Source organism: Pygocentrus nattereri, chromosome 3 (assembly GCF_015220715.1).
Source record: "Pygocentrus nattereri isolate fPygNat1 chromosome 3, fPygNat1.pri, whole genome shotgun sequence".
In the NCBI taxonomy this organism is placed as follows: Eukaryota; Metazoa; Chordata; class Actinopteri; order Characiformes; family Serrasalmidae; genus Pygocentrus; species Pygocentrus nattereri.
Genome location: NC_051213.1, coordinates 17,751,052 through 17,763,254, shown reverse-complemented (window position 1 = coordinate 17,763,254; position 12,203 = coordinate 17,751,052). Strand labels below are relative to the sequence as shown.

Genomic DNA, 12,203 nt, shown 5'->3' with positions numbered 1-12,203 from the left:
CGACCGGGGTCCTCTCTGTGTGGAGTTTGCATGTTCTCCCCGTGTCTGCGTGGGTTTCCTCCGGGTTCTCCGGTTTCCTCCCACAGTCTAAAAGACATGCATTCAGGCCAATTGTGTAAAAATGATCAAATTGTAAGTCGCTCTGGATAAGAGCGTCAGCCAAATGCCGTTAATGTAATGTAATGTAATTGTGTAAAACATAAATAAAAACAGAATACAATGATTTGCAAATCCAAAGACAAGATATTTAATGTTCAAACGGATAAACTTTATTGTTTTTTGCAATATTCACTGATTTTGATGATGCCTGCAACACCTTCCAAAGAAGCTGGGACAAGGGCATGTTTACCACTGTGTTACATCACCTTGCCTTTTAACAACACTCAGTAGTGCTTGGGAACTGAGGACACTAATTGTTGAAGCTTTGTAGGTGGAATTCTTTCCCATTCTTGCTTGATGTACAACTTCAGATGCTCAACAGTCCGGGGTCTCCATTGTCGTATTTTGCGCTTCATAATGCACCACACATTTTCAATGGGAGACAGGTCTGGACTGCAGGCAGGCCAGTCTAGTACCAGCACTCTTTTACTATGAAGCCACACAGTTGTAACATGTGCAGAATGTGGCTTGGGATTGTCTTGCTGAAATAAGCAGGACGTCCCTGAAAAAGATGTTGCTTGGATGGCAGCATATGTTGCTCCAAAACCTGTATGTACCTTTCAGCATTAATGGTGCCTTCACAGATGTGTAAGTTACCCATGCCATGGGCACTAACACACCCCCACACCACCAGAGATGCTGGGTTTTGAACTTTGCGCTGATAACAATCCAGACAGGCCTTTTCCTCTTTGGCCCGGAGGACACGGCGTCCACGATTTCCAAAAACAATTTGAAATGTGGACTCGTCAGACCACAGGACAGCGTCAGTCCGTCTCAGATGAGCTCGGGCCCAGAGATGCTGGCAGCATTTCTGGGTGTTGTATATGGCTTTCGCTTTGCATGACAGAGTTTTAACTTGCCCTTGTAGATGGTGTGATGAACTATGTTCACTGACAATGGTTTTCTGAAGTGTTCCTGAGCCCATGTGGGAATATCCGTTACAGAATGATGTCAGTTTTTAATGCAGTGCTGCCTGAGGGATCGAAGGGCATTCAGTGTTGGTTTTCTGCCTTGCCGCTTACTTGCAGAGATTTCTCCAGATTCTCTGAATCTTTTGATATTATGGACTGTAGATGATGAAATCCCTAAATTTCTTGCAATTGCACGTTGAGAAACGTTGTTCTTAAACTGTTGGATGATTTGCTCACGCAGTTGTTCACAAAGTGGTGAAGCTCTTCCTATCCTTGCTTGTGAATGATTGAGCCTTTCAGGGATGCTCCCTTTATACCCAATCATGACACTCACCTGTTTCCAATTAACCTGTTCACCTGTGGAATGTTCCAGACAGGTGTTTTTGAGCATTCCTCAACTTTCCCAGTCCCAATTTACCTCACTGCTGAGGTAAATTGTTTAAAAATTTGCTTAGATGCCTAAAACCTTTCGCACAGTACTGTACATCTACTATGTTGCTACAAAAAATGTACTACCACTACTGCCCCTGACTATCCATAGCCATACTTGTAGGAAGTGTTCTGCTAGCAACAAAACAGATAGCAATAGCATGGGATTCTGGCATTCATGCTAAGTCAGTTAGTGTTAACAGCTTGATAACTAACAGCTAGCCCAATTATTAATACTTGCTAGCTGTGAGTCAGATCAGTGAAGCCAGCTAGACATAGCTATTGTGGGTTTGAGGGACAGCAACACAGCTAACGTCTTCTACTTCTATTGTTTTAGTAATCTTCTACTTATAGAAGATTATATATATATATATATATATATATATATAGAGAGAGAGAGAGAGAGAGAGAGAGAGAGAGACTTTTGTCATTTTTTTTTACTTTTTATGTATGATTTGAAAACTCCTGTTACTCTTTGTATTGTGTTAAACATTTTATGATGAAGAAACCAGCAGAAGTTTTTTTTTGTTTAATGTTAGTTAGAAATTACAGAAAGTAGAAATTACAATGCACTTTTACTTTTAGTATTTTTCATAGTTGAGAAAGTAAATACTGAAGCGTTGTTGGGCCATGTGGATGAGCAGGTTCATAGGCAGTCATTATATATATCAGCTATGTCTATATATGGAATTGGAACATGTTTTCCTCATCTCTTACAGACCAGTTTGATCTTTCAAAAGGCTTCTTAATCAGTAAAGAAACCACTAATGCATTTAAACACGGGTGCAACAAGCATCAGAATCGAAAAACGCTGACCTAAAACAATCTAGTTAAACTATACTGTTAGAGAATGTTTTTCTGGAGAAACCGCTATTAAGATAAAAAGTAAAGACAAAAACATACACATAAATAACCTAAGACTTGTTAAGCCTCATAACCTTTATACACTGAGACAATATCATTACAATGCATTGCACCCCAAAAGGAAATTACCTGTCATATTTTAATGTATTCCTGACTTCATCACAGTAAAAATCCCAGCAAGGGCAGTGCTCTCAGAGTCTTCTGTTTTTATTAATGTCAGTGTGCAAAGCTGTAAAATACATTGTGTCTTGTGTATCTTACCATGAATACAAAATGTATAGGCTAATCACCATGCTAATTCTTCTGCAAATTAATGGCACCTAAACAGCAGAAGTAGCAGAAGCAGGTAGAGATTGTACTGTGTTATTAGGCCTATGTCATCAATGTACTTTGGGTGGGAAATCTGAGACATTTTTCTTCTTCTCTTTTTTCAATTTGTCCCACTTTTATTTGGGCATTCACTGCACATCTTTGGAATGGACTGCAAAAAGCAAGACGAAATTTGGAATGGATAATATGAAATAGCACAGCCTGTATCATAAGCAATCTTGTAAAATAAACATGAAATAGTAGTTTATTTTTCTGCTGCTTTTTGCCAAGGCAACTGAACAGAAAATACTACTTGTGTGATATTAAAAGCATGCGTCATGTTTAGAAGGCATATTTAGGATTTTTGGGATGTTATCACATCAAGTAGTCTTTCTTTGCCAGGTTTCTTGATCTTATTTATGAAATCCACAGTTCTCATGGGTACATTCTGGTAAATAGTGATTAAAATAATAAGTTATATGTTATAAGGAAACAAAAATAACTACCAAAGTGTTGGTGTGTATATCTATTTTGTCAAGCTGAATAAGTTTAATACAGTGCAGGAACATAAAACCAGACAAATTCAGTGCTTGTTGGTCTTGTTGCAATGGCAACTGGAGGTTGCACACAAGGGATCTCTCTTTCTTTCTCTTTCCTCCCTCTTTCACTGAATGAAACTTCAATGTAGCTGTAGGCTGGCAGTGGTGTTTTTAAGTCACTCTGAAGTGTTTCTGGACACAAAGTGTGCGTGTTCTCTCCCAGAGGCAGTGCTGGTGAGGCAGGGATTGCACTAATGGAATCCACAGCACTGCTACACTTCTGAGGGAAAATAACTTGCATGGAGACGATGACTTAGACCATCTCCACCAGGCCTGCCTTTGCCCAGGGTGCAGAAAGCGCCATCTGCTATTAAGAAGTGTGCTGCACAAAGTGTACTGGTTCACATGCTCCTTCACCCTGCTGACAGCTTCAAGGGATATAAATACTTGGCTTTGTACTGGAAAAAGAGACTTGAACTAAATGTTGCACACATCCAAGTTAGATGCCTCAAATATAGCGCCCTGGTATAAAACATTAGACTTAGATGGTGTTTCTTCACTGTAAAAAGTGAACATTTATTTTCATTGAGTTCAAACGGGCAGTGAGGCATACTGAAGCAGAAGCTCCATCATCATAATCCTGTGACTGGATGAAGTAGGTAAGGCCAAATGTTGAATATGGCTTTAAATAATAGGATCTTGAAATGTTATTTATACATTTACAATAACATTGTAGTAGTAAAATCATTGTATCTATCTATCTATCTATCTATCTATCTATCTATCTATCTATCTATCTATCTATCTATCTATCTATCTATCTATCTATCTATCTATCTATCTATCTAAGGCAAAGATCTCACTGTCAGTTAGGCCATTTTTATATTAACATTTTTATTGTGTGTATTTATGAATTGTGCTTCATCACCTGTCAGTTAGGCCTTCTGAACTGAGAAGTGAACTCATGAATTAAACATGCTTGCTGGCTTAATGACTCACTAATTTAGGAGATTTCTGAATTTAATTTTATATCTGTATGTGAAAGCCCATCCAGTGAACAAATGTGGTCATCTGAAATGTGGTCATTTCTGCAATAGAAGAGCAGAAATATAGACTTTATTGTATTCTTCTTCTTAATTGAAGACAAATTGCATGGTTGGGTTAAGCCTTACCAAATCAAAATAAGTTATAGCATCAGAAGGTTTTAAAATTCAGTCATGGCTGAGGACCTCCAACCTGGTACGTTAGAGAAACAAATTAGCTCTGCTGCATTTGTTCATTCTGATTATCTTTGCCTGTGTTCTCATTTGAGGCCAGATATAACATTTGATCCAGGCACTTTAAAGAAACTCTTCTAGCATCCCTGTGCTATTTTAAAAAAGCTCTGCGAGTGAGAATAGAGAATCTGCCCTGAGCAGAAGCCTCAGTGATGCTAATGTCACACTCTAATGGTTGTATAATAAGAAATGCCACGTTGCACTATAATGTCAGAGCTGTTGACATTACGGTACCATGCTGCATTAACGCAAGGGTCTATATCCAGCACACAGCAGCTTATGGGGACTCCTGTCACTCTTTGACATTTTCATTGTTTGCTTATATTTCCAATACAAACCATCAACAGACACAAAAAGATCATTGGTGCAAATATAAGTTAGCTAATTATCACCTAATCATCAAAACCTTCCCAATAGAGGAAAGAGGAAACAATGAGTAACCAGGCTTAGACTCAAAGCCCCTTAAAACAGCAAAGAAAAAAATTCTAAATGGTTGGTTTGTGTTTTATTGCTTGTAAATAAAATTCAAAAACTCAAAAGCCAAAAATTGTCCCATGTTGGCTCACTAAAGTGGAATCCCTGTACCTTGCATACATGGTGTCATCTTTAAGAATAATATTTTAATGAAAGAAAAACTGATTTACAAATTCCAGTACTGGCTTTAAAGTGTGCTTGAGCAGCAATCCTGCTACTGGACCAGCTGGACACAGAACACACAGCACAAAACCAATTTTAAGAGGCTCAGAAATCAACGACTTGTTTAAAGTGAGAGCACTACAGCAAACTGGCTAGTTAAACGGTCTTATTGAAAAATGATCAAGTACATAAGAGACAGATTACTGAGATTTTGTGTGCATCATTAGATCTCCTCCGCATTCTTTTTGACAGTACACAGGCACAAAGTCAAATTACATGAAAATAAATGAACACATCTTCTATAGAGAGGACAGTAACACTTTACAATACAGTTCCTTAATTAATGCTTAAGTACTCATTATCTAAGCTCTAGGTAATAAAGAATTATGATCATAGTTCTTCATTAATTACTCTTCACTATAATAAATTACTATGTTGGTTGAAGTGTAATTAATTAATAACCAGTCTTCAACTATTGTATTAACTACAAGTTTAATCTCCCCTTAACTAATGCTTAAATATTTAATAACTTAAGAATAAGTAATCAAATATTAGCATAATGGTTTTCCATCAAGTACGCCTCATTATAATGAACTCTAGTGCTTTTGAAAGTGTATTAATTGAATAACCAATTATGGACTATTGTGGTAACTACATGTTTAAGGTTTTCTTAAGTAATTATCAGCTACAAAGAAAGTAATACCATCTCAGTTCAAAAATTACTCAACAGTATAATAAACCTTTATGCTGAATGTTACATTCTACACTCCATTAAAGTATACACTTACACACACACACACACACACACACACACAATTAAATATGTTAAAACACAATTACTATGTGTAAGCACACATAAGTAAATGGCCATTTTATTTGATTAAACATTTTCATTTGCATGGGACTTATGTACACATTTGCATAATGTAAATTAAACAATTTTTTTAGTGAAGGCACCGCACATATAAAAACATAGCAGCACCACAGGCATGGTAATAGAATGGTAGTGTGTGTGGCACTGAGTTTTAAACACTACATACACTTACACTATCAGTCACCTTGCAGATGTACAAATCCAGCTGATCTGTCAATGTACAGTTTGTGTTGGCCATGCTCCAGGCATAGTTTCTCCATGCTCTGCACATTTTTGTGTTTTGCCTACTCTACACACCTGACCCTGCCCAAAAGGAACTTTTTAATTATTTAATGAGTTCATTCAGGTCTGCTAGATGAGACAAAGCACAGAAATGTGCACAGTGTGGGGTAACCAGGACTGGGATTAAATGATCTTGCTTTAGCCCTTCATCCCTGGTTATTTTCTGACTAAAAAGCCACTTTTGGCTGTATCTTTTTGGGTGGCCCATTCTCAACCTAGAGGTGACAATGACGTGTAAAAACTTTAGGTACACCTCTGTGTCTGATACATTTGTACCTGGAACACACACACTACCATGTCAGTGTCTCTGCTGTGCTGAGAATGGGCCACCAACCAAATTGTATCTTTCAGTGGTGGTCCTGTGAAGTTCTCTTTTCACTCATTGGCGGAATAGAAGAGGATAGAAGGGGGACAATAAATGCAAAATTAGTTATTGTAATGATCTAATTAGTAATTGTAAACCTATATGACAGGTGCACTGACAAAATGTCAGATAAACACAGGTACAATTTAGGTGTACCTAACAAACTCGCAATTAAGAAAACAAATTCAGTGAAAAACAGCTGGCCTTTCTAAGAAACATGTAACAATGATTTTCAAGTGGTGTTATCTTTTCTCTTTGCATATTCTTTCATCTTCTCTTGTGGCTTCTTTTTCTTGCTGTTCTTTTTTAGTGGGCAGTCATCATCACTGTCAGAACTTGTGTCAGAATCTTTAGCCATTTTTCCTTTCTTTTTTTCCATTACTGCATCATCTTTATTTGCTTTCTTCTGCAATCTTTTTTTCTTCCTTTTCTCCTTCTTTCCCTGGCTAGATGAAGATTCAGAATCTGCACTATCCTCTTCCTCACAGCTGCTATCCTCATCTTCACTGCTATCACTACCACTGATATGTGCCTGAGTGCTTCGTCCAGACACTGCTTTGCTTATTACCAGTGCTAAGATAAGATAAGATAAGATAAGATAAGATAAGATAAGATAATCCTGTATTAGTCCCACAGCGGGGAAATTCACATAAGAATAACAAAAGCATTGTAACAATAGCCAAAAAAATCACATAATTGCACTTCAGCATTTTCAGAATTGAATTCTGCTGCAGCTATAACAACATTTGACATGGTAAATGGAAACTAACATTCATATTATATTCACTTTGTGTCTGTCTCCTAATGTATTACAGATTGTACTCAAAGCACTTTTCAATTAAATACATCATATTTAAATACCAACAGCAAAGGCAGAGATACAAGTTATCATGTTCAGGAACACCCCTACATTAACCAGGTAGAGTTGGGATGGAACTGGTAACCTGAAGCCATATTACAGAATCATCTATTTATTCATCATGACAACTTCACTACAGGCTGAATTTAGGACAGTGGCTATTACAGAATAACAACTCCTAAATTCACATTTTTATCTAACTCCAGACAAGAAAACAGTCTTACAGAAGAATCCTAAACACTAGGGATGTAACAATTTTCCAAAGTCACAGTTCAGTTCAGACCTCCATTTTTGAGGCATGGTTCAGTCCATAACTTGTTTTTTTTTTTTGCTTGTTTGTTTGTTTTTGGCTGTTATTGGAATGTATTGCAATTCCGTCTTTTTCTATTGCAGTTTGCATTGTGGGCAATTGTACTGCGGTTTTGGTCTCAGAATCATTACATCTCTACTAAATACCAGCCTAACTTTACGACAACCCCAAAGGTGTTTTTTGGGGGGTGGGGGGGGCTCTCACAATTATTCTTAACTTCCAATTTATAGCACTTCAGTTTTGACTTCACTTTTTACAGCAGTTAATGTTCTAACAAAATGCTGTAAGATGAGATAGAAGTCCTAGAATAAGATAAGATTTACTTCTGTGATGCAAATTTGTGAACAATCTTGACATGTCAGATCAATCTACCTCCTACGCCACTGCTGCCCTGTAAGTATGCATATTTTTAAACATTTTTAAAAAAAGTATATTTTACTCACCTTCATTCAGGCTTTGTTGAAGAAACTGCTTGTCATCCTCTAATAATGTGACCTTCTCCTCAAGACTTTTCACCTTCACCTTTAGAGCAGCATTTTCTTCATATGCTCTCCTTAAAGCAGCCTGAAGTGTTGGGGCTGCTCCTTCAAAGACAGAATACCAATCAGTTATTGAATGGAGACAGAAGAGCAACTGTGAACAGAAACTAATCATTAATGATTTGCTTAAAATGATTTTGCCAAGTAACTTTACAATCAAATCAAGGCAAAGTTGATAAAGTGATTTTTACAACAGGTGTTGTCACACAGCAGCTTTACAGGAAATATGAGTCCAAGACCCAGTGACCTTTGCCAAGAGCAACATTGGCAACTTTACAATCAAATCAAGGCAAAGTTGATAAAGCGCTTTTTACAACAGGTGTTGTCACACAGCAGCTTTACAGGAAATATGAGTCCAAGACCCAGTGACCTTTGCCAAGAGCAACATTGGCAAGAAAAACTCCCTAAGTGCAATGGGAAGAAACCTTGAGAGGAACCCATCCTCCTCTGGGCAACACTGCCTGTCACTGGACAGAACTATTTAGATTAACCAATGAAAAAACAATGACTACTCTTGGAGGCCTATCAAAGAAAGAGTGAGAAATAAATATATGTGAATCAGTCCTTGGTATCAGTGGAGCACATCACAGTGAAAATGAGATGTAAATGAACCATGTTCAGGGGGGTGAGTATCGTGTAGGTGGTTGAACTGGTCCAGAAGGCAGACGCATGGGGTGCCTGAAATATAGAAGAAATATTATTTTATTTTACAGGGCTTCATCAATGTCATTTACCAATCAGTATATGGTCTAAAAATCATTGTTATCATGGTCCTAATAAGTGACGCATTATGTCACATACCTTGGGAGGTAGCCTTGAATTTTTTTTCCCAGACCTGGATTTTCCAAGACTAGACCAGCAGCAGGAGGGTTTGAGCGCTGAGAGCTTTGTGGTGACAATGCCAAATTCAATGGTTGAGGATCTTCAGATGCTGCTGTGAGAAAGAAAAGACAAAAGAGCAGACGATTTGTACTGAGATAAAACCCAGTATCTCATAAAACTTCTAAACTCTTAACTATGATTATAGGTGGACCAAAAGAATTCCACAACTTCTGTGACTTGACAAGGTAAAAGAATTATTCAGTATTTCCACTCATAATATGGCTAACTTCCATATTTAACATAATTCTTTAGCTAGATTTAGCTGAATGTAAAAAGCTTGAAGAGAAAGCATGCTAGCTAGATTAGTTAGAACAGTTATCAAATTATCAAAGTGAGTTAAACATTAGCTAGACTCTAAACTAAGCCTGCTACGGATAACAGTTAACACTAGTTAGCTTGTGTTCACTTAGGTTAAATAGTTAGATAAGTTGTCACTATCGATATTCATGCTAAAATGTGTAATATGTAACTGACGGACGATCAGAAAGTTAACAGAAAAGGCGCATAGAGTAGTGGGAGGAGCCAACCATGACAACTGCCTTGAAACACATAGATCAGGGCTCTATAATACCACAATATTGTTATACATGCAAGGAGACATGAAACCTGTATGAAGACAAAAAAGATACACTTTTTGTGCAGGTGTCTGTGCTTCTCCATTCATTAAGTCTAAGTGCTCATGGAAGTTGTACTCAGTTATTCATAGTCAGTTGTTTCTGACTTCAAACATTACCTCTCTGCCCAAGCGTAGTGGTGAGAACTGTGATGCAGATTAAGTTCTAGTGCAGGTGTTCTTAGGAACCCAAATGTAACAGCCCTGCTCCACATTCACACTTGGAACCTGTAACTCTTATGAGTTACATGACACCAGGGAGGGACAACAACACTTTTGAGCACAATTTGAACATGTTCACTGTGAGGTGTACTCACTTGTGAGTTATTAGTGATCAGTGATCAATGAAGGGCTTATATGGGGCACTTGATAATGCAGGGTATATGCATTTCAGCGTCAACCACAGGAGATGGTTTGTTGACCCTCTGAGTGATGGCCACACACAACATTTAGAAAGAGCCTGGGCTATCTATAAAGGCCAAATCTGGAGACTTCGGGGAAATCGAACTGAAAAACTGTTGAAGGAGCATCTTTCAGTTATCAAGTGGGCAAACTGGCTGGGAAAGAACCACTCTGATGGTCCTATTGGACGTTTGTTACAAGACATACGGCGGTGTTTTCCTGTATAGACAAATCATTTGGAATTTGTATATTTTATCAGGTATACAGTTACAGACTGATAGACTATCTGTTGTTACTCAAAATAGCCATTATTTAACCTGTCCATTAATGGAAAGGGACATCAGTCATCACATTATAACACACACACACACACACACACACACACACACACACATATATATATATATATATATATATATATATGTGTGTGTGTGTGTGTGTGTGTGTGTGTGTGTGTGTGTTATGATGTGATGACTGATGTAACACAAAATGTTGCTGAGGTTTTTTGAGTCAGTGTCACTGATGGATTAAGAATGGTTTGCTAGCCAAAAAAATGGCAAAGTGCAAAAAAATACCAGATATTTTACCTGTGATTAAGAGTATGCTAAAAAAAGGTGAATTAATTTAATGCATCAGTCAGTTACATGTAAATAGAATATGCACTATCAACATATTTTCTGTATTTTTTGTTTTCTTCATAGGGCAGGAATGATGTGCATGTAACACATAGTTTATACACTTTGGGTACCCAAAGTTCTTGTTTACAGGATTAATGTGCAATCTGGAAGAGACATTTGTTGTGTAATGTTCAAAATTAAACATTGCATTACTGATAGGACTCCACCAAGTTCTGTCAAATGTAGTAGTTCTAAATCATGCTCATATGATTACAGTTGTGTTTGCTACACTGTTGTGAATAAACAGAAATCAGAGCTCTTTTATTCTGAAAAGTAGTCTTTTTTGGGGGAAATATTATATTGTTTATTAACACAATTAATTGATTCCCAAATATTTGATTGTATATGTAAATAGGGATTTTCACCTTCCCTTATAAGTACTAGCAATTAACACTTTAGTATTGATTATAATCAGCAATTAGTTACTGTTAGATCTTAAGTAGTTACTAAGTACTTAATAGTGTGTTTAAGATCATTCCCTTTTCACTTTACTCGTGGGGTCACAAAGAATAATAAGTAATAGCGACATACGAGTAATTTATACTTCATTAATGACTAAGTAAGAGCAGTGTAAGAAACCAATATACCTGTTGAAGAATGGGACCAAGTACTTGTAAACATGTTGTTTGGTGTAGTGTGTGTGACACCTCTTCCTTTAATCAACACTGGGAGACCAGTGACCAATCACAACCTAACTGGTGGCTTTAAGAAATGGAGTGAAGAGCTGTTACACTACACAACACTAATCTCTCTTTAACTAAAACTTGCATTTTATGAGCATCACATAAACTATTTAATCTCTTGCCCTGCTTATGGTCTACCTGGACTTTAAACAAATAAGAGAGGCAAGCCTATATATTGAACCATGCAAGATTTTCTCTTGTTCCCTGGCAGGTGAAGCAGTATAGTTAGAATAAGTTTGTGTATTCATTGCTTCAGTTTGTACTAATGTTTAGTGCTATACACAGATTATCTCACCATAATGGTACATCAAAACCAATATAGCACTGTTGTCAGAACAAAATGATGACTTTACAAGAGGAGATTTTGGGTTATTTCTGTTGGTCCATTTGCCATGAGATTTACACACAATGTATAGGACTACAGGTATTTTCCAATTATGCTGGAAACTGAAAAGCAACAAAACTGCAGATACAAGGTGTTCTTCCAAAAGCAGTGATATGTTTTAATAGTGTAAATATACTTGAATCAGCATGTACAGTAAAATGTCATTATTAAAAAGGTAGCCCCTGCAACTGTTTCTCATTCGTTCCCAC

General features: G+C 37.2%; 1 protein-coding gene across 1 annotated transcript; it reads right to left on the bottom strand.

The window, feature by feature from the left end:
* Positions 1 to 6,507: 6,507 nt before the first annotated feature.
* LOC119263022 (DNA topoisomerase 1-like) lies at positions 6,508 to 8,575 on the bottom strand. The gene is made up of 2 exons (XM_037536637.1): positions 8,257 to 8,575; positions 6,508 to 7,217 (listed from the first exon to the last, which is right to left on the bottom strand). The coding sequence occupies exons 1-2, from the start codon at positions 8,465 to 8,467 to the stop codon at positions 6,877 to 6,879; spliced, it is 552 nt and encodes a 183-aa protein (XP_037392534.1). The 5' UTR covers positions 8,468 to 8,575; the 3' UTR covers positions 6,508 to 6,876.
* Positions 8,576 to 12,203: the final 3,628 nt, after the last annotated feature.